The sequence below is a fragment of the Triturus cristatus genome, chromosome 11 (genome assembly GCF_964204655.1).
Source record: "Triturus cristatus chromosome 11, aTriCri1.1, whole genome shotgun sequence".
Classification (NCBI taxonomy): Eukaryota; Metazoa; Chordata; class Amphibia; order Caudata; family Salamandridae; genus Triturus; species Triturus cristatus.
In genome coordinates, this window is record NC_140594.1 from 572237828 (window position 1) to 572260361 (window position 22534).

Below are 22534 nucleotides of genomic sequence, written 5' to 3' on the forward strand. Positions count from 1 at the left end.
CTGCTTCAGGGTATGCCTCCTCTAACCAGTGAGCTACACTTCTCCACTCCACCACCACACCATTTACACTTAAGAGTAAGTTTGCTACTTTGATTATCACAAAATCAGAGTGCAATTTACTACGAAAAACATACAGTAGAAATCCCAGCAGCACATATGACCAACCACTAATACTACAACAAGTTCCCGTGGAAAACATTGGACTTTAGGAATAAAATAAAACCCCATAAGAAATAATATGAAATTATTGTAACAATAATTATTTAGGGGAAAATATTTACATTAATACATTCTATACACCACTTTTAATAATTATTAATGCACAATACGTTTGTTTTTTTAGGTGGAATCTTTTTATTTCATTTATTTATAAAATATTCCTTTATTTTCTTATTTTGTTCTACATTTAAAACAAATGTATAACATGAATTTATATTACTATTTTATATAAAAAATATTTGTAATGTATCTTTTCAGGTTAAATAAAATGTAGATATTCCCTAGCAGAGTGGTGTAGTACCAGTTACTCAAAAGTGTAAATTACTCTGTAAAATACTTTAGTAACTATACTACTTTTGGCTATTCACCAAATCGGAGCATAATTTACTACTAAAAATAAAACAGTAGTAAGTCCAACACTACAAATAGCCAACCACCAGTACATCAACACCCTACCATAGAAAGTAAAGTAGATAAGGAATGAAAATAAAAACCCATAGGAAATAATTTAAATGTAATTATTTATAATAGTTACAATATAAATAAATATAATTTGATGTTTAAAATATCCCAAAATTAAACAGTTATTATTTCATTATACATTATTTTTTTAATGTATTTTGAATTTGAACATTAATGTAGTAATCATTCTTAAAATAATGACATTGATTGTATTTAATTCTATACATCACTTTTAATAATTATAAATGCATATTAAAAATGTTTTTCTTTAGGAGGGAATACATATTTGAATTTAAATTTCAGAAAAATAATTGTTATATAATTTATTAAAGCTTTAATTCAATTAAGTTACTAGTGATGTTGCATTTATTTAGTTCTACGTTTACAACACAAAGTGAAGTTACATTAAAATTTAACAAAATATTTTTTATATTTATTTTCGAGTTAAAAAAGCTTTATTATTTGTTCCTATACTTTGCCATGTGGAGATCGCCACCTGTACCGAAAAGTCTTGTTACCACTGTGTAGTTAAAGTTAGGGTAGAGTTTCCCTAGGAAGAGTGTTTTATGTTTTGCAAATAACTTTGGCATTTTTTTGACGAATTTGCACAAAATTATCTAATATGATCTTGATGGAATTTTATTGGCTTCCTTGACCAACCAGTAACATCTTCAAAAGTAGCTGAATCTCCTACAAAGCCATTATGACCAACTTATCTTGAAGAAAACGCCATGTGAGCCCCACAGCCAGTCCAGCCCTGGGTGACGGATATACTGTCTGCCGAAATAAATATCTCATGGGATATAATGGGATTTATATTTTGGCGACCCGTTTGCCAAGATATAAATCAGGCCTTGCGAAATGTAAAAAAGAACAAATAAGGCTACATGCCTTTTCCATCTATACAACCCGTATCCGTTATAACATCCCCATATCAATCAGGACCGACCCAACACTGCTCCAATTTAGATAAAAGTAGAAGGCACACCTCTTTAAAGAAAACTACATCACAATGCATTTACAAATCCACATATGAGCTACCTCTCCTTTAACTCGTTGATTTTATGCTTGTCTTTGAATATGTACAGCACTCTGCTGCCTTTTGGCTAGGTTTACACTATAGAAATAGCCCAAATATACATATATGTTTGTTGCTCTGCTCTGTTGCTTCCTAGGTGGAGCCAACACAGAATCGCACTGCACCATCTACAGATGCACGGGAGCAAGGAGGACTCCTGTGAAATTTTCCAAATCTAGTCTGGCACCAAGGGGATAATCAAAAGGTGGGTAATCTGCAGTTAGAAGTATCCCCCAGAAGACCTGAAACTTTGTTCAGTGGGGCATCAATGCCAGTTTGAATTCATTGCAATGCTACACCTTCAGCAATCATATGATACTGAGGACATACTGTGTTTTTCCTAAAATATGGCTATAAAGTTCAATTTCGCCTGATCACTGCAGAATATACCCTTGGGTGTTGTCAATAAACACAAATATCTTCCTAACTGGTTACAGCAGACCAAGCTCAGTGGCACACAGAGATAATACCAATATTGATGTACATTTGTTGCGCATACTAATGGACTGGATATTCAAACTCTGAAGAAGATATAAGACAGTAAAATAACACCAATCCTGCTTTATGCCATGGCATTTTCTCAGGTAAATGTTGAGAGGCACATGGGCGCCTCTAATGTGTTATTTGGAAAAGGTTTTTTGTTGGTAGTAGTCTTGTCCCTACTCCCTCCAACACCACAAACCTGTACACGCAAAATGGGCTTCAGATATGTAAAATATTAAGCTAATGTTTTCATCCAAGGCTCAATTCCATGTTTCTTATCTGCGGAGTAAAGCATATTTTAAGTAATCTATGACAATTGCTAATTATTTGGTTGATTTTAGAGCTTGCAAAAACAATGATTCGGTTTTGGGCCTAATTCCTGCACAACAATATCCAATGGACCAAGTATCACCTGTCACAAACAAAACCTTATAATCCGCAGTCAGGGCTGCGGGCAGATTGGAGGAGTTGGGGTCACCTGCCAGGCAATCCAGGAAAAAAATAGAACATTCTAGATATACATATCTTGGGGATATTTTGTATGATGGTGGTAAAGATGTGTTGGGAGTGTAGCCTAAGCGGTTTGCTGGATTCTCTCAAAATAAACAGTACCAACTGGACGACCCTTTCAATCACGATTATGGGACGATTTGCACTATTGAAAATGGCTGCCTCTTATATCTACAAAACTACTGTCACATGATTAATAAGGAATTTTTCCAATGCCTCACCGCACTTTGGTCTTTTCTATGCCCAGGCAGACAACCCAGAGTATCCATGCTCAAATCAATCGTCCTTTGGCAAGGGACTGGGGATAGCTAATGTGTAGCTGTACTACTGGGCATTGCATATGGCCTCTGGGAACAACTAGCTATTTGGCATATAAACACAGCCCGTTACGTGACTGGAACTGGCTCTACAGGGCATTGGCACAAACCGTATATTATTTGTGGTGAGCAACCTCGTGATGACCAACCCTCTGCAGCACAGGCAGTGTTTCAGGCTTGACAAGATGCACAGTGCAATTAGATGGCGCAGCAATCTTATGCAGAAAATGCCCCGCTGGGGCTGGACTTGTCTCTCTCAGGTCTGTCCTGATATATTTCAGGAGGTGGGATCACATTGAGATTACCAAAATAAAAGTACGCTAAGTTTGGGTGCCTTGATTTCTTTGTAGACTGAGTTTCATAAAACCTATTTATATAAATGCCTGTACGGCAGCATGCCCACAGTCTTTACTTCAACGTGGCTAACCTGTTTCAGGGCTTTAGATCACGAGAAGCAAAACTGACAAGCTAAATTCGAAGAAAGTCTTGCAGGTTTATAAAACAATAATACTTGGAGACCCATACCCATTTAGGAAATTGTAGTCCTCATTGGTAGCTGGTGCGGCACAGCTCACACGAGAGGGTGGTAGAGGTGTAGCGATGGTCCCCAAAAGAATAGCCTTCTGGAAGAGCTATAGATTGATTTGAGTTCAATTATCAACACCAGTTACATGACATCACGGCCAGATCATGGAGCATGGGTTGGGACACTTTTGCCCTACTGGCTATATGTTGCCTCACTGAGGGGGGACTTCATACATGCTTTATGGGGGTGTAGTGTCATTCAAACGTACTGGTGGCAAGCTGCATAAGTATCATCAGATGTGGCAGGCTGAGGGCTGACCTTGACCCCCAAAATCAGCCTCCTTAGGCTGCTAAAAGTTTAAGAAGCTGACCAAAGTCCAAGGACCTTATCATCGAGTCTGCCTATCAATAAGCAAGATACTACAAGACACTGTCAAAACAGTGGCTTTGTGGCATGGACAGATGTAGACTTATGGATGCACCTAATCACTGTGCAAGAGGTTCCTTGCAAAATCGCAACAACCTATGGGGTCTCTCGAAGTCCCACTTAAATACCAACATGTCGTACTCGTCCTTGTGGTACCTGTGGCTAGCTAATGTCATTGAGTGTGCCACCCCTAACATGACGCACACATACTGTGGTGGTGGGCTAAGAGAAAATGTCCTTTGAAATTGTAGATGTGTCTCGGTGCTGATTTACTGAATATTGATATTATTAACGTTGTCAGAATACCAAAAAAGTTTTTTCTAAAAATATCAATTGGACTCTTATTTTGACATGATTAATTTGACAAACTGGGAGATTTGTCGCATGTATCCTATATTTAAAGTGCGGCTTTTCGCAATTAGAATCGTAGAAGTGTACACTAGGAGCTGGTCTCCAAAATCGAAATGGTGTTTTATTCGCCTCTGCTAAACTGATTCATTTAAGAGAAGTGTTTCTACGTCCTACGTTTTTAACAAATAAAACTTGTATTCTAAAGATGAGCAGTCTTTTTTCTGGTACAGAATGTCATTTGCGTTTTAGATAACATTACTTTTTTTAAGTATATTTTAAAAGCACTGAAATATATTTTGTGTATCTGTGAGAGCTCAACCAAATCACTAGAATAAATAAAAATGAAACAGAATTTGAGAATCATGTGACTATCGAATATGCCACACTGCTGTAACTTGGACTCTGTGGCTAATGCATTTTTTGAAGATTGACATGTCTGCATCTTCACACCAGCATCTACAGTCTTTCGAAAAATGTCTAGAACACAAAATTACTAAAATGACACACATAATCCCCCGAGACACCATTAAAACGTTGTACCCCACTTAAATGTGAATAGCAGGTATTAAACATATACTCTGTTATTTTGATTACAGTATTATGTGTTCAAAAACAGTACACAGTTCAACAAAGGGCTGGAAACCCTTCCCTAAAACTTGGCATAAATATATAAAAAGCAAAGTTCTGATTTCCAAACTACACAACGAAAAAAGACAACAGTTAGCTCGATGTGTAAAAACAAGAAATAATAATCACATTTATTGTTTAAAAAAAATAATCTTCAAAACCCTTAGCAATAATGTCCAGGTTGACAGATCCATCATGAAAACCCCCTTTGAAAGCACTGGTGGGCTTTGCTCGCCTCTCTGAGGTAGACTTGGAATGGGGCAGTGATGCTGACCTACTTAACTTCCATCTCCAGTCCAGTTTCTAAAAGGAGCAGTCTAGAACATGCGTCAAAGTCCTATGCTAAATCAGGAACTCCGGGGCGGATCCAACGGCAATCCTGTCTTCAACGTTGGTTATTTCGAAAAGTCCCTTTCTGGAGAGGAATCCGGGTTTTGGAGGCTCCACTGCGGGTATTGTGAGAGTATGCCACAGATTCTCTCAAGTGCGTTCTCTGTGCCTATGATGACGGGCCACGCAGATGTAGGTGGGAAATCATGCGTTCTGGACTGCGCATGGGGGAACATCCATGCTGGTGAATCAGGTGTCTTGAGGAAATGTTTCAATGCACAGAAAATACTACTGCCCTGAATCCTCTAAAACACCTCTGCACCCACAAAAAGTTTGCCAACTTGCTCTGCCAAACTCCAATGGAGAATCATCGCCTCTTGGGAGGAATGAAAATTGCTAGAGTATTATAGTAGCCATGCACTGAGAAACACCCCCGTACATCGGAAAGTTTGTGGTGATACATGGTAGAGGCTGGTGGTACAACACCATCAGGTAAGTTTACTATGATGTGTCTTCAGAAATCATTTGTACATTCAAACAAATGCACTTGAAACAAATAAAAATGGAAAAAACAAATCCGAATTATATCAGATGTGCAGGAATCATGATAACTCACACCGTTCCTCGTGAAACTCTTCTGTGTCTACATGCTGAAATTGAGTTCCACTGTGTCTAGTTCTTCAAACATTTTACATTTACAGGTACCATACTGTGCTGAAGGAGGTATCTAGTTTCCTATTTACAAATCTTGAACTTCCAATCAAAGATACTACAGTTAAACATCACTTCCTAGATGGGTAAACATATCCATCAATTTCAATGTGGCAGTTTGTTACTTTTGCCGCCAAAAGGTGTTCACAAAAGCTTTAAAAAGTGCTTTATTTTCACCATTTTCAGGATATGATGGGGAAAAAACAACAACATATCTGTCCTACTGACTCTAGCTGTCTTTTACTATCCTATTATCAACTGATAGGAACCGTACCAGTCTAATGAGAAGCTTTTACAGTCTGAAGAAGCTAGGCCGCCCCCTTCCCTTTGTTCAAGTGCAACCCTCCCATCCCCCTTCCCTTTTCCTCTATCACATACTCTACAATCATATGCCTTCAGGTCTCACTCACTATTTGAAGTTAGGGGTCTCAGATAATAGTTGGACTTGAAGGATGGGTGCTGGTGATGTTAAGGAATATGAGCCCTAAGCTGTCATTCCACCTACCATGGCAATCTTGCAATTAGAATTCTAGGTTATGTTGTAATTACTGAACTCACATGAACTTGCCTGCATGATTTTCGACCAGTTAAAACCTGGTGGAATTCGTGGGTGTAAAAAACACAAAATTCCAAGTTAGCGTACCCCGAAACAGGAAAACAATATTGTTCACTATGCGCCATTCCCCATATGTTAAAATTGTCAAGTTTAGCTATTACTACATCTGGTAACTGCAGCAACCCATGGTATTGGTATTTACTGGATGCCTCACTGCGGTGGGAAACAACAAGCAACTCGTAACTATCACATCCAGACTCCTGTCCAAAAGCAGCGAGATGAATGTGAGAAGTATGGAATGAAATGGTCAATATCTATGCAATTTCATCTCCATATATTTCAGAGAAACACATTTTCAGATATTTAGTTTGGATTGAAGACCATTGTAATGAAAGGACAGATTTTGCTTTCCTAAAGAAAGCTATCTAAAAAACAAATTCATTGTAAAATGGTACTTATTTTCAATCAAACCTTGTTGAGAAATGAATTTTTTTGTACATCTGTCTAATTATTTTTTTTGAAATACTTTAAAACAACTCCTATACCCAACCCTTACCATAACCTTTGACCCTGATTCAAATTCAACCTTTTCCAATCTTACCCATACTCTAACCTTAACCTTACAATGCAAACCTAACTGTGCCCCTGACCACAAGTTCTAACTTTGGTTCTCACCTTAACAGTAATCCAACTTAAACCTTACCCTAACCTAAATCTAACCTTGGGTCTTGCCCTAACCACACGTTTACCCCAACTCTAAACCTAATCCTGACCTTAAGCCTAATTTTGTCAGTATCCTTCATTTAATTATTTTAATTCAGATGTAAAGTCCTATCCTTCATTTAATTATCTTAATTCCGATGTAAAGTATCTCACTGATTTGTTTTTCAATTAATCATTTTTCCAATGTTATGTTTTAATTTGAAGTGTATTTTCTCTGGTATATTTTGGGATGAAATGGCAGCACTGCCAACATTTAAGAACAGAATCGGACTCCGAGAAGGTTTCTTAAACTGTGGAAGTGAGACAGGTAAGATTCAGAGCAGAGCTTCGCCTTGTGCTTCAGGGTACCTGCCAGAAGACTTCCTTCCACCAGTGCAACCAAAACAGGAATAATGTTGAAAACTCACAGCCAGAGAGAAAAGTGAAAGTATCTCCTGAGCAAACAAACCTCTTTAGAAACTGGTGAAGTTTAGAAAGAGAAAGACTAAGGTTTTTTTTAAAACTAAGCAATGAAGACAAGGAAAAACAGAATGCAAATTAACTATATTTAAGAGGAGGCCTGCAGCATCTGCTGCTCAGCAATAAGGATCTCTGGACACACCAACTCCAATTCTCTCTCTGGACTCCAAGAATTACCATTCCTTAGAGGTTGTGAAGGTGTTAGATGCAAGACCGAGCACAATGAAAAAGCCTGACATGTTCCTACTCTGTAGAAGAGTCTTCCCAAGGAGAGATGAAGTATTAATATTGTCCACCAGCACCCACAGGATCCTACTTCTGTCACCATTAGGAGCATCCCCAAAGACCAGACCTCTTATGTTACACTGGGTCTTTGACTATCAAAAGGCTAAAAATCCATCAGAAATTAAATAGGACATCCACAATTGCTCTGGTGAAAACTCAATGTTTCATCCGTTAAGTTCTTCTGCTTTTAAACTACAATGTTCATAACGGGAGATAAAACCATAACACTCTGAAATTCAGAGATCATCTTATTTTGTAACCAAGCCTAACCAAATAGTACAAAAAGATGCAGACTTTAAAAAAAAGACGACAAAAGTCTTATTTCACCAGTTTTAGCATACTGCACTTTGGCATCTTACACAATTATAAAATGGAAAACGAGAGTAAAATTGTGTATGCCCATCTATTGTTTACTTTGTTCCGTCCTGTAGTAAGATGACATGTGAGTGGGGTTTTGGCCTGAGAATCCCAAAGCAATTTCATTGAGTTTCTAAAGTTTCCAGAGGAAGATACTACAAGTAAAAAATAAAAATAACAGATTGGCGCGGCTCTCACTTCAGTTCCCAGAGCTACTGAAACACTCTTTACCTCACATCCAGCGTAAACCTGAGAAGGTATGAGACGACCTTATAGCGTGTGGCAGAGAGAAGGAGTGGCCAATGAAAAGTTTTAATTTCTATATATTTATATATATATATATATAATGTCTCATAAGATTGTCTCTCTAGCCAATTGTCAAGAGGATGCTTGTGCTGCTGCTGCTGTCGACGTTGTCCGGGCTTGAGAAGTAGAGTTTGTTGTTGTGTGCGAGTTTCCGCCAGATGTTGCATTGGAATTTGTATTGCTTGTGCTGATAGTGTAGTCAGCATGCTAAAAGGGATGGATGAAAGGTGATAAAGGGAAGGAAAGACAAAAGAAACTATTAGATATTACACTTCATTGAGTGGTAACACAAACATAAAATTATAAGTGGATGATGACATCAAATGTTGTTTGCACACTCCACCATCAATTCAGAACCTATTCTCTTGTATAACTTTCCTTTATTTATATAATCCACATTGATTTTTGTTTCAAATTGGAAATTGGTTCAGGATGCTGCATTGTGATTGGTGGTAGTGTAGTTCAAAACTGCCAGGTATTTGCATCACAACTGTGGAGCACCTCGGTAGCTATGGGGTGAGCAGCAAGAAGGGAGCCACTTTTCCTCATCTCAGTAAACAGACACCGAGCAAATAGGAAAATTCACTAGGCTGTGAGGATATCACCTGCTCCTACCCGAACCACACACTTATGGGGCTCTCCACTCCCCAGCCCTAAGTTTGCTTTTCCTTGCGGCTACCTTTACATGGAACCAAAAGGGAACCTAAAGGATCAGGTTTAAAGTCAAGTCAGGGATGAATCAAACTATACTAATTAAGGGGAAATAAGGGAAGGGACAGACATGAGTTTGTTTCAAGTAAGTGTTGAGGTGTACACCCAGCAGAGGGAAGAGACAGGCCTAGGGTGGGAATGAAAAATGTCTTTGCCACAGACAATACATGAAGATCCCTTCCTCTTGAGTCTATTACTTGAGCACTATAGGAAGCATCTACCTAGATTTCCATATAAATATAAACTGTAAATGGATGAAAATTTAAACATAGGAAGGGAAATGCAGTAGCAATCAAGATATCATAACATTCCATGTCAAAATACAGAGACTTTGGATCAGAGCTTTGGTTGGAGTAAGCTTCAGATGTAAGAAGTCTGACTTCCTCTCAGACTGTGCGATTCTGCCAATTTGAAAGACCTCAACTAAAAATGTAGTCCAATCTACTAATAGTCTATATGGAGTTCTGCAAGCCAATCTTGCATCTTTGATCTAAATATCATACAATGTGAGGATCCTTCACTGTCTGAAGCTAGCATATACATCAAAACAGCTCTACAACAATGCACCCTACAAGCGACTGAGGATGCAACGTAAACCCAAATGCATCAACGCAACAGCCTTGCTAATGATTGCAGTCTTAGTGCGCAGAAGATGTGGGGTATTCAAAAGTAATGCCTAGCTAATCAGACTGTAACAATCCAAACTTCAGTTACAGCGACATGCTTCAGCTTCAATCAAGCAGTTCTTATAGGCTGTAGATTTCAAACAAATGTGAAGGACCAAAGCAAAGATTTAAGGGTGAAACAACCATGCACTGTCACACCCACAGTTTTTATTCATATCGGTCACACATTGCCTTGGTTTTTATGAGTATTTAGTTTAAGGCAGTTGTCCTCAAAATAGATTAGAGGACTATCCTTGGTATGAATTTTTCAGGTGAGCTGAAACATACAAAAAAAACAAGAGGGGTGCAAAAAGGTAGGAGGGAGGCACTTCATATCACATATTTTGGCCGTGCCCTAAAGTCTGTACTTTTGTGAAAAGAATAAAAGAATGGAAACAACCTTGGGTAAGCAAGTTAGATACCTGTCTAGCTACATTGAGTTGCACAACAAAACCCATTAGTATAAAAGTCGATAAAAAAAATGTATGGGTGCTGAACGCAGTCACATGCAAAAAGTAAACTTCTATTACTATAAAGGAAACCAAGTTTGAGGATATGGTTCTCTAAAAAAATTGTAGAGAAAGCCTCATACTGAGTTCCAAATTATATGGAGACGTTTGATGATATTTGGTTCAATTTTCTGGAATTATATGTTTCAAACCAAAATTGAAATATTGGAGTAATTGTAGTGCATGGTAAACTTCCTTTACCCGCTGACATTCTTCCTTATCTGATTCACCATAACCAGATTTCTAGTTCAAGGTCTGTTCTTTCTCCCATAGCCTTTTGTGACTGTGAGCAGCTTATGTACAAATTACTTCAGGGATTTATTCTAGTTCTTGTGTTGGATCATCTAATCTGTATACATTTCTACACATGGTAGTAAAGGAATCCTACAAGGGTTGACTCACAGGCCGAAACAATGAGCATCATGGAGTAAGGTGAATTCCCCCATTTTCTAAATGGCCACAATCAATTCAGTTTGTGATGTGACTCTGTTAATATTGTGCGTTGTACTTTATCTCATTCACTTTCAATGGCATCGCCGTTTCTTAAGATATTCAGCATTCGCCGGGGCATATCTATTAATATTTTTGAAACATAGTTTTAGTTCCCTGCAATATAATGTGAAATAATTAATTTCCACCTTGATCACTATTTTAGCTGATTGTCGGCTTATGGTTATAAAGTTCCCCAACTCGAGCCTCCAATTATTCCAAGCAGCCCTAGATCTGCTTGGTCCAACACAGACCTGTCTAAAGACCTGGTCTCTCAATAAGATTACAGACTATATGCCCTTAGCTAACTTCACATACAATCAAAGCATGACAGAACTCAACAGTAAAGTAATGAAGTAGGTTTAGTGTATCAGATGTCAGACACAGCTTCTTTTTGCCAGTGGAAACAATGCAAATGCTCTGTTTCTACAAGAAGATTCACTGTGGGCATTAGCATTCTCTAAGTGCTCTCAGTACTTTTAAATCAGGGAACCCAAGCCAATCAGACTTGCCCAAGCCAATCAGACTTGAAGCAGTCAGCACCAACCATAGACGCTGTGCTCATTCACCCAAGGACTCTAGACAATATAAGCACTGCGCAATAAAAGCTAATCAACTACAGATCCAATGTTCCATTGCCTGACATAACCCCAAGAAAGTAGCAAATTCTGCGGTGCATGTACATAATGCGAAACATAGGCTAAGCATATTAATGAAGTTTACAGTTTAGGTACAAAATATATCAAATATGTCAGTTTGTGCCTAAAATACAATTAAGACTGACTTTCTGCATTTGGAAATTATTAAGGATTAGTTTGGTACTTTAAAAAAACATTTTTTACCAACAACAAAAATGCTGTGTTTTTGGCTATGCCTCTGTACCATCTCTCTACAAAAGTTAAATCGAGCCATAGGCATTTCAAACAAAAGTGAAACCGTGCGGACCCCGTTTTATTTGAAATGACCCTTACCACTGATTTAAAAAGCCGGAATGGAGGTTTGATTTAGAGAAAGCGAGATAAAGGATGAAGGCAGAGCCGCAGATACCTCCTGGCTAGAGCAAGGTAGTGCGTTTTCTGCCCCTAGGGTGCAGCAAGTGTTTGCGCCCACTTTGTGCATTGATATTACAGAAGGAGCCACAACCACTCGTGCAGCCCCTTCTGTAATACTTATACCGCAGGCGCACATGTAGCGCCAGTGCATTTTCAAGAGGGCATTCCCTCATTTGCATGGGGGTGTGGTCTCATGCAAATGAGGGAATCCTTTTGCCTCTGTGCTGTATTATAGACGTGAGCGCAGAGGCAAAGAAGCTGTCTGAAGGCGCACTGAAAGTGTGTCCCCTGATGGCAGCCCTCTGTAGGGGAGAATGGCGGTCCTATGAACCGCCCAGACATCCCCTTGCAGGCGGATGAAGTTACTCACTGCAGCCGCCTGCAAGGGGATCTCAAACCCCTCTGTAAAGTGCAGGTGGGTTGCCCCCTGCACAGAAAAACATGGAGCAGCTTTAAAAAAGCTGCTCCGTATTTCAATTGAAAGCGCTGCCCCGGGGCAGCGCAAGTTCGCAGCTGCCCTGAGGACATCACATTCTACATGATAGGGTGCACTTTCCTGTTTGCACCCGGCACACCTGGTTAAACGTGCGCCATGGCGCAAACAGGAAAAGTGCGCCCTATCTATAAAAGGGTCCCAGAAATCCTATTACACAGGCCACCTTCACACTTCCTTTCTAGAGGACAGCTGTGTGTTCTCAAGAGGAACAGACTAGCTCTTTGACAAAACTCATTCCAAGAACTGCAATCTGAAGTACACAAGGCAAATCAGCTTAGGGCAGGCTTGGCAAATAATTTCACCCTCTGTCAGCAGTAGGACATACAAACAAATTGTCAGACCATGTCTACCTGCTTACAGCTGCACTCTGGAAATTTTAGTAGGATAAAAAATTAACTATGGGTACGTACTGGACTTATCAGGATACACATGACTAAAAGATCACTGCAAGTGTAGGCACACTGGATAGATTAACCCTGAAGACATCCAACATTATTCTTTGGAATTCAAAGCTGAAATGAGGCATTTGGTCCCTGATCGTCCAGATTGTGTTGTGGGACTTCTTAAATGTACTAAGTGGAATAGGGATTGGTTGATAATTATAGAGTGGAAGATCAGATTGTGGAAGCATCGAGGGTAATTGTAAAATGGTAAGTCCAGGGATAACTAAGGATTTGCTGCAACCACACCCCAGCATAATGATTTACCCATCGCCGTCCATACACAGTCATTAGGAAATTAACAATACTGTTATTAAATAAAAGGAAGGGAGCTTACATGCCGCCTGAAAAGTCGCTGAAGGAGACTCCGCTTAGGAGGTTCAGGAAGCTGTTTCCAATCCAGGTCTGGTGAACGTGTCCCATTTGGTCCAAATACATTCAGATCTTTGTAGCACTCTGTCTCTACCATCTGAGAAAACAACACAGATTGACTTGAGCAAAACCTTGAAAGAAACATCGAATTCAATTTAGGAAACTTGGGGCAGAGAGCCAATATTTGATAGAAAAAAAGACTAAGATACAAGGAACCAAAAAGTCATTTTAGCAACTCTCAGCCCCAAACTGGTTCAGCAGTGGCATAAGGAAACCTTAGTCCCCTTCCACCCCTCTTGCAAGGGGTAGTGTGGGTGCACCTTCCAATATCCATACCCTTGACTTGGCATCCACCTCTAGGCATACCAGTTACATTTAGGGCATTGCACAGAGGAAAAGGAAATAGTGATGGGTGGAATGTTTGAATTATTCTTTACTAATGGTAATTACTCGGGGTCACATCCCAGTCCATTATTTATTTTGTCCAATATGTCTCTCCAGTCAGACTTGGTCTTGGTCCTAAAGGAACAGTCCAGGCTAGAGTGCCAGGCCAAGTCCCACTGAGAGGGGTGCAGAAGCACCCCCAGACTGGTTTCAGACTGTTCTGTGTTCCCATCTCGAGGTGAGCTGGCCTACAGTTCAGGCTAGACTGTTCTTATTGGAGCAGGACCAAGGCTGATTTTAAATGGCTGGTCTCTGTCCAAATTGGTACAGAGGGCTGAAAACAATGGTTTGGAAGTCGGCCCATGTGACTGGCAGTTGCTGAGTTAAATTCAAGCTTTCGTTCCTTCACTTTCTTGTTTTTGCTTAAAGCCTACAGAGACCGGTGATCCACTCGTCTTAGAATGCTTATGACAGAGGCTCCTAGACACCCTTTTGTTTTGGCCCTTTCAGTGAGTGGTGAAGGATGGGTACTTCTAAGAGAATTCATAAAGACAAACCCATGTTATTCACAAGCTTCCGACAGGCTCTTAGATTACCTCAGACAATGGATAGGGGGCATTCTCAGAATTGTGGGATGAAGTGCAATAAAATGAGTTTAGACAGATCCCCATATACCTCAAGAGTGAAATGCACTGGAGTGCCCTAATGGGCTTATCCCTGTGAAATATAGCTAATGGGCGTTATCAGAGTGTTATTCCTTCTATGAATGTCTACATGGAGGGTCTTTGGGTTATTCTGGAGGGACTGAGTGGGTTCATCTCACCAAAAGGTATCCCTTTACAAGTTATGTTGGCTAAATGAATACACTATGAATGTTACTTGCAATAATGTCACAGCACTGATATGGAGTCTGTGTGATATAGCATAGGCACTACACGTCATGCAGTGGCAATTCAAGATTATGGTGAAAAATCTACTTTAAAAAAACCTGTATTGAAGAAACTTTCTCCAGGGACCGGCTTCCTCAGTTTTTGTCCCATGAATTGAAATCCCTGGATATTAAATAAACCCTGGTGGCATGCCCTTCATGTTGGAAAAAATCTCTTTTCTCATAAGTTTACATGTATCCTTTTTGCTTCTCGTTTTTGGGTTGGAAAAGCCTTTACATCCCCCAATCAAAAATCTCTTTGTCCACTTGTTCCACCTTTCTTCCTGTAGTTAGGATGCATCCTTTGCCTTTTCTCTTTTACTAAATCTGCTACCCCAACCTAAACACAAGTACCTCAACACGTACCAAGTAGCTCTTCAAGTAGCTCTACCCTGGTACCCCTATCAGTACATGCACACTGATAACTCTGCCAAGTACCTTACTACAACCTACACCGGAGAACCGATACCCAAGTTGCTCTATACCCATCTATATTGTAGTACATCCATCCTAAACTATACCTTAGTACATCTACCTGCACTCTATTTCTACCCCTGCCTACTTCCTGGTACCTCTAGTTCTACCCACAATTCTGCCCTCATGCATACTTGTACTTGGGTACCTCTATCCTCATATACACCCTAGTATAATGAACACCCACTTATATCCTAGTCTCTTCTACCCCATCCTACATAAAACCTCGTCAATACCTACTATGTCTTAATAACTCTAACTATACCTCACTAACTCTATTCCTACCCCAAAATGAATAAGTTTAACCCTACTTTTACCCTTATACCCATACAACCTTCCATTATGCTACCTTTAGCCATGTATACTTATCCATACCTGGTACCTCCCCATATCATAGTCAACCTACTAATAACCTTGTACCTCTATCCCAACCTACACCTTAGTACCGGATACCACCCCTGTCTCTTTTTTCCTTACCCGCATGCAGGTATGATTTGCTCATTCACCAATACCACTTTGTTTGAGAAAAGGAGTATTTACTTATTTTGGAAAATTGCCAAACCTGATTTTCACCAATCTGTGTTCTCTGATATGTATGCAGAATATTCTTTTTAATGTGTACATAATGTATTTTCTAACACTGCTATGATCTTGAAACTCTTGATATTTCTCCACATGTGCATTCACTTCGAAGGATGTCTTTTTGGGTCAAGGAGTCTAATAACCCCACCTATTAGTGGTATTGCGTATGGGCATCAGCTCCATTGTTACATTTTTGTTGCCCCACACCAAGAGCGAGTCTGTAGATGAAGTATAGAGAATACAGTAAAGATGACCATGCAAAGGAAAAACTATAAAAATGGCAAGAAAAGAACCTGCAACAACCTCAGGCGACGAGGGAGGAGGGTGGGTGAATGTGAATCTACAACACTACATGCTAGGAACAGATGCTAACAGGGTAAGTAATATTTTCCATTTGTTGGCATGTGTAGCTGTAGAAACACAACCTGTGTATCGACTATAAAGCAGTCCTCCTATAAAGCGGTGGCTTAGCCAGAGGATGTTGCAGTAGACAGGAAAAGTGTACGTAGGACAACCTAGCCAGCTCTAGCTTGCTGTTTGGGCAGAAGGTCCACAAAGTAATGTTTAGCGAAGGTATGTGGGATAGACCTGCAGATGTCAGCTAATGGTATATATTACTCAAGAAAGCCATAGCAGCCCCTTTCTTACGAGTGGAATGAGGTCTATGGAGGGGCAGAAAGGGTACTCTTAGCTTTGGCGTGACAAGTCTGTATGCATTTGACTAACCACTGTGCTGTGCCTGTGTAGAAGTTAGACTCTCATAAATGAAGATCCAAATTCTTATAGTTGAAGCGAGAGAGTTTTATTGAAGTAGGTACAAACAGTGAGACCCCATCCAGCAGCTAGTCAGGAGTAACTGCCTTCTAAGTTCAAGCAGTGCCAGGCAACCCAAACAAGATTCCATGTTCAGTAATCTGTGGTTTACAAAGGAGATCCAGAACACCACATCACCTCCCCCTTCATAAACAAACAGCAGAACAATGAAAATGAATAAACTAATAACAAAATGAATGTCACAAAAAGAACAAGTTATAAAAATCACTAATGCATTATAAAGCTTAATCTTGAAAACGAAGAGAAACCCGCTTCAAATGCTATGGTCTTAAACATCTCTCAGGAACCACAGATTCTTGTCTATCCAACGGTGAAGAGGAATTGTGGTAGGACATACAGGAGTTGAGTGGCACTTTGCCACTCTGTCCAAATTCCAAATCCTGTGATCACTCGTTTTAATAGCATTTTTAAACACTTTGATGACCTGAATTGGTTGACTGTATTTTGACACTTCAGAAGTTTTCCTAGGTAACCTGATCTTGACCCAGACACCAACTTCAACAATCGTACTCTTCACAGCTTTTCTTAAATCATAACTAGTTTTCCTTTTAAACATTCTACCTCGCTCTCTTTCCTTCCAACCATCTGTGCAACCTACATTCTCATCAATCAACACTCTCTTTGCCGAAACCCAAGAGGGAGCCACTTCCACATTCGCCACTCTACCTTTAAAGAGTCGAAAGGGAGTCACATCTGTAGAGGAATGGGGAGTGAAGCGATATTCTCTCTTTTTTTTTTTTTTTTACAGCAGTCTCCCAGCAACCACCACCAGATCTTGCTTGTTGGATTGCTTCTTTAAGCACTTTGATAAACCTTTCAACCACACCATTACTTTGTGGGTGATAGAGAGCAGAAGTTTTGTGTTTGATAACTCTAGAAGAGAGAAAATCCTCCACTAAGCGAGAGGTAAATTGAACACCATTGTCAAACAAAACGGTTTGTGGAAAGCCTACTCGCTCAAAAAGCTTATCTAAGAACTCTACCACAACAGTAGACTGAACTGAGTTCACAATCTTGATTTCCAGCCACCGTGATAACAAATCAATGCATACGAGGATATAGCGATTTTGCGATCTCAACTTCACCCGACCCAAAATGTCCAACGAAATATTTGACCAAGGAGCAGCAGCCAGTTCTCGAACCACCATTGGTTGTGTTCTACATTTGATGAACTTGTCACAATTAAAACACTCTGCACATTCTCGCACCAGTCTCTCTTCGAAAACATCCATGGCGGGCCACCAGTACTCTTCCCTGATTCTCTCCTTGGTCTTGGCTATCCCCATATGTGAGGCATGGGCACTCCCAACCAATTTCTCCCTTAAGGCAAGTGGTGGAAAAAACGTACTACCTCACATAAGTACACCATCTACAACAGCCAAATCCTTTTACATGCCAAAAACCCTTCAGCAGATCATCACAGTTATTTTTGTCGCACCAACCACTTTTCACCATGGTAATCACCTCCTGTAAAGTCACATCTTTAACCAGATGTTCCTTCCACTCACCTTCCGAAACAACACCTTCGCCAATCAAACCCACATTCAGATCCTCTCCAGCAAAGTACTCAATTTCATCAATTGTGTCATCATTAATACTGCCAAGTCTTGAAAGACAGTCAGCAAGAACATTATTAGAACCGGGTAAGTATGACAGTTCAAAATCAAATTCTTGAAGAGCCACTACCCACTTGCGAATACAGTGAGATACAAAATCTATGCCCTTCTTCGTAAAAACTTCTTTGAGCGGCTTGTGATCAGAGAGAATCTTAAACCTTTCACCCCACAAAAATTTCCTTAACTTGCGCACCGCTCAGAACACACCTAACAACTCCTTCTCAACAACAGAGTAATTGCATTCCGCACCTCTTAAAGGCCTGGAGATGAACAAAATGTTTTTTTCGACTCCATCTACTTTCTGTAACAGAACTGCCCCAAGACCAGTTGAACTTGCATCGGTCACGAGAAAAGAGGGTTTGGCAGGGTCAAAACTACTCAGACATGGTGCATTATTGAGGTCATTCTTAATACCAATGAATTCTCTTTCACAAACTTTCGACCACTCGAATTCGCAGCCTTTCTTCAACAACGACCTTAGAGATACAGTTTTTCCTGCAAAATTGGGAATGAATTTATGATAGAATTCAGCCATGCCCAAAAACGTAATAAGTTTATCCTTACTAGAAGGTGAACGCAAGTTGAGAATGGAATCAACAAGATTTTTCTTGGGTTTGATTCCTTCTCCCGAAACAAAATGTCCAAGGTACTCAATTTCCTTTACGTTGAATTTGCATTTGTCAGCACGAAGGGTGAGGCCAGCATTTTGTAACTTAGTCAAAACTGTCCTCAACCTCAAATCATGCTGTTCCAAGTCAGCTCCAAAAATGAGCACATCGTCCTGATAGACCTTCACACCCTTTAAATCTCCAAGAATGCCCTCCATTACTCTTTGAAAAACAGAGGCAGCCAAAATCAGCCCAAAGGGCATTCTCACAAATTTAAACGTACCAAAGGGCGTAGCAAAAGTAGTGTATTCTTGAGAAGAAGCATGCAGCCTAACCTGGTGGTAAGCAGAGGTTAAATCCAAAGAGGAAAAGTGCTTCGCCCCTTCAAGAGCACACAATATTTCAGCAATGTTAGGTAGCGGGTAGTGATCAACGACTACTGCTCTGTTGAGTTCCCTTAAGTCCACACAGAGTCGGGCCTCCCCATTTGCCTTCCGTGCCATTACCACCGGAGAAACCCACTCAGCTGCCTCGACCTCTTGTATGATACCCTTCGCCAGGAGTTTGTCCAGCTCACACTTCATGCTTTCCCTCACTAAGAGAGCAACACTCCTAACTTTGACAACCTTAGGAATAGAATTTTCTTTAAGTCTTATTCGATGCATATAATTTTTAAAGCAGCCTAGTTCGCTTGCAAACACAGCAGGAAAATCTTTGAATAAATCATTAACCAAATAGTCAACCACCCTAACAGGCGGTAAATCTTTCAGACACACTTGGGGATTTTCGTTGGGGTCAAGAAACACATGGAGATCTCTTTGGTGAAGCCAAATTATAAGTGAGTCACCTTTCATTGACACATACATTTTACCAGAAATCACACTTCCCTTGAAATTTATTGACCCCCAAAAGTAACCAAGTAGGTCAATAGTGACACCACCATACCCCTTTGGTCTGATGTCAGGTTTTTTGAGAATAACTTTATCTTGCAAATTACCCTCATAAAACACTTTGGGAACAAGTGTAATTTTCGCTCCAGAATCTAACAGCATTTTTAACGATGCATCATTAACTACAACATTTTCATAAGGACCATCAGGTTTACTCCCAGTAACCCGACATATAATGACTTCTTCAGCATCATCATCATAGACATCAACTTCTTTGACAGATTTATGAACTTTACCTGACCTACAACATTTTGAAACATGCCCTTTCTTACCACAAACTTTGCAAGTGACTTTCCAACCTGGACAGCTTTTAAAATCAGCCATGTGACCAGAGTCACCACACCTGTAACACTTGCCTTGAAATTGTTTTGAACCCCAAGATTTCTGATTTTGAAACGAAGATCTTTGATTAGCGTAAGTAAATTTTTGAGGTTGACAAGATTGTTTTTGATCCAAGACATTTTTGGATTTAATGGAATTGTCTGTTATAACTTTGACATCAGAGTGATCGTTTTTCTCAGAAGATTCTTTCTTTATGATATCAACACAGGCTTTTGAGTGCTCATGGCTCTTAGCGATGGTAATAACTTCTTGTAGAGAAGGGTTGTCTTTTTGCAAAAGACCATCTCTGGTTTTGTCTTGTACACAACCCAACATAAACCGATCCCTCAGACGTTCCTCCAATGTGGCACCAATGTTGCAGGTTGAAGCTAATGTTCGTAGCATTATTATATACTGCTCCACAGACTCATCTTCCCTCTGCATCCTTCTACCAAAATGATAGCATTCAAGCACAGTACTAATCTTAGGTAGGTAGTGCAAGTCAAGCTTTTTGATACAAATTTCATACTCATTAAGAGATGCAGTGTCACTGTCAGCAAGATCAGGCAGGTGCTCGAAAACCTCTTGTCCCTCAGAACCTAAACAGTGCATGAGAAGACAAGTCTTCCTCTCAGCACTGAGAGAGGTACCACAGACACGAGCATAGTGGTTAAATACTTTCTTCCACTTTTGCCATAGTATAGGAGGCACACCCGGAGAAAAGAGAAAAAATGGAGGTGCTGGAACATTTTGCCTTTTTTTTTTTTAAATAGAGAAACACTACTTCAGATTGGAAAGACGAAGACACAAATTAAGTAACACAGCAAAAGTGACAACACAAACTAAAATGAAAATAACTCCAAAGGAAAAGAGCTGTGCGCATCGGCGCGCAAAATGATGAAACTGTGCAAGCTGTGCGGATCAGCGTGTAGGTGAACTTCAGACACAAGGAGCTGTGCGCATCAGCGCACATAATTGATTTAATAGTACAAACTGTGCGCATCAGATGGTAGATAAACTTTATTTTGCTCTGAAACAACAGAACAAGTAGCTGTGTGTGTCAGCGCACAACACGCGATCGGTTACCATGCAAGCTGTGTGCATTAGCACGTAGAAGCAAACTTTATTTAGTAGTGAACAGTAATACTTGAATACTAGAATAAAAGAGCTGTGTGCATCAATGCACAAGATTGATGTAATTTTGCAAGCTGTGCGCATCAGCGCGTAGATAAACTTTATTTTGCTGTGAAACAATACATAGAGTAGCTGTGTCAGCACACAACACACAATCTGCTACCATGCAGACGCAGCCTTGGTTAACTGTAAACGGTCTTTATAACCGACAAGGAAGATGAACACGTGGTGAACAGCTGTTGAATGCTTTTGAAATTGGGCTCTGCGTTCTTCGAGGTGATATTGTGCCAGACAACTAGTATTGCACAGTACTGGGAATGGAGCACATAAGATGGCCGCCACGTCTCAGCGTGACGGCGTCACAGCAAGTCAGGCAACTAGAAATACAGAGCACCGTGAGTGTAGGAGACTCAAGATGGCCGCTGCATCGTAACGTGCTGACATCAGCGAAAATCGGACAAATATGCTGATGCTTAAAATGGCGGCCACACGTTCACGTGATGATGCGAGGACCAGGCAAGTCAAGAGAAGGCTGCTCTGTACGTCAGGCAACACAAAGTGCGAATGAGCCTTACTTTAGAAAACGGAGCGCTGCGCACATACCTTATATTATAGCTTACACAGTCCGCGAAATCTCCCTCCATAGTCCGTTCATAATACAAGGCGTTTCAAGACTTCAGCAACTTGAGATGATCGAGGAACTCCAAACCCTTCGAATTTTGCTGCAGCAGGATGCCGGAAAATCACCTGAAAATCACTCGAACCAACCAGTCTTCAGCTGAAGAAATCGCAGATCATCATGAGGTAGGAGACTTGCACGTTGTACGACTCGTATAGCTGTTCTTTTTTAAAGCATGCTGTTGGGGTCTCTTTCTTTGAGTAGATCGGCGCCAAAATGTAGAAGTTAGACTCTCATGAATGAAGATCCAAATTCTTATAGTTGAAGAGAGAGTTTTATTGAAGTAGGTACAAACAGTGAGACCCCATCCAGCAGCTAGTCAGGAGTAACTGCCTTCTAAGTTCAAGCAGTGCCAGGCAACACTCACAAGATTCCATGTTCTGGAATCAGTGGTTTACAAAGGAGATTCAGAACACCACAGCCTGCTTTGAACAAAGCACATCCCTAGTGAGGCTCAGAGTATGACACAAACAGTTGTTTGGTCTTACTGAATGGTTTTGTTCTTTCAATATAGAACAAGAGTTCTCTTTTGACATCAACAATATGCAACGCTCATTCTGCTAC

The 22534-nt window shown here is 40.2% G+C and overlaps 1 protein-coding gene across 1 annotated transcript in view; it reads right to left on the reverse strand.

Moving 5' to 3' along the window:
* Positions 1-8653: 8653 nt before the first annotated feature.
* The window catches only part of LOC146785104 (G protein-coupled receptor kinase 5-like), a 506690-nt gene continuing 492809 nt past the window's right edge, over positions 8654-22534 (reverse strand). The window contains exons 15-16 of the mRNA XM_085633729.1: positions 13426-13557; positions 8654-8933 (exon numbers count right to left, since the gene is read on the reverse strand). Of these exons, the coding sequence (XP_085489855.1) occupies positions 8799-8933; positions 13426-13557 (267 nt within the window). The 3' untranslated portion in view covers positions 8654-8798. The remainder of the gene's footprint in view (positions 8934-13425; positions 13558-22534) is intronic.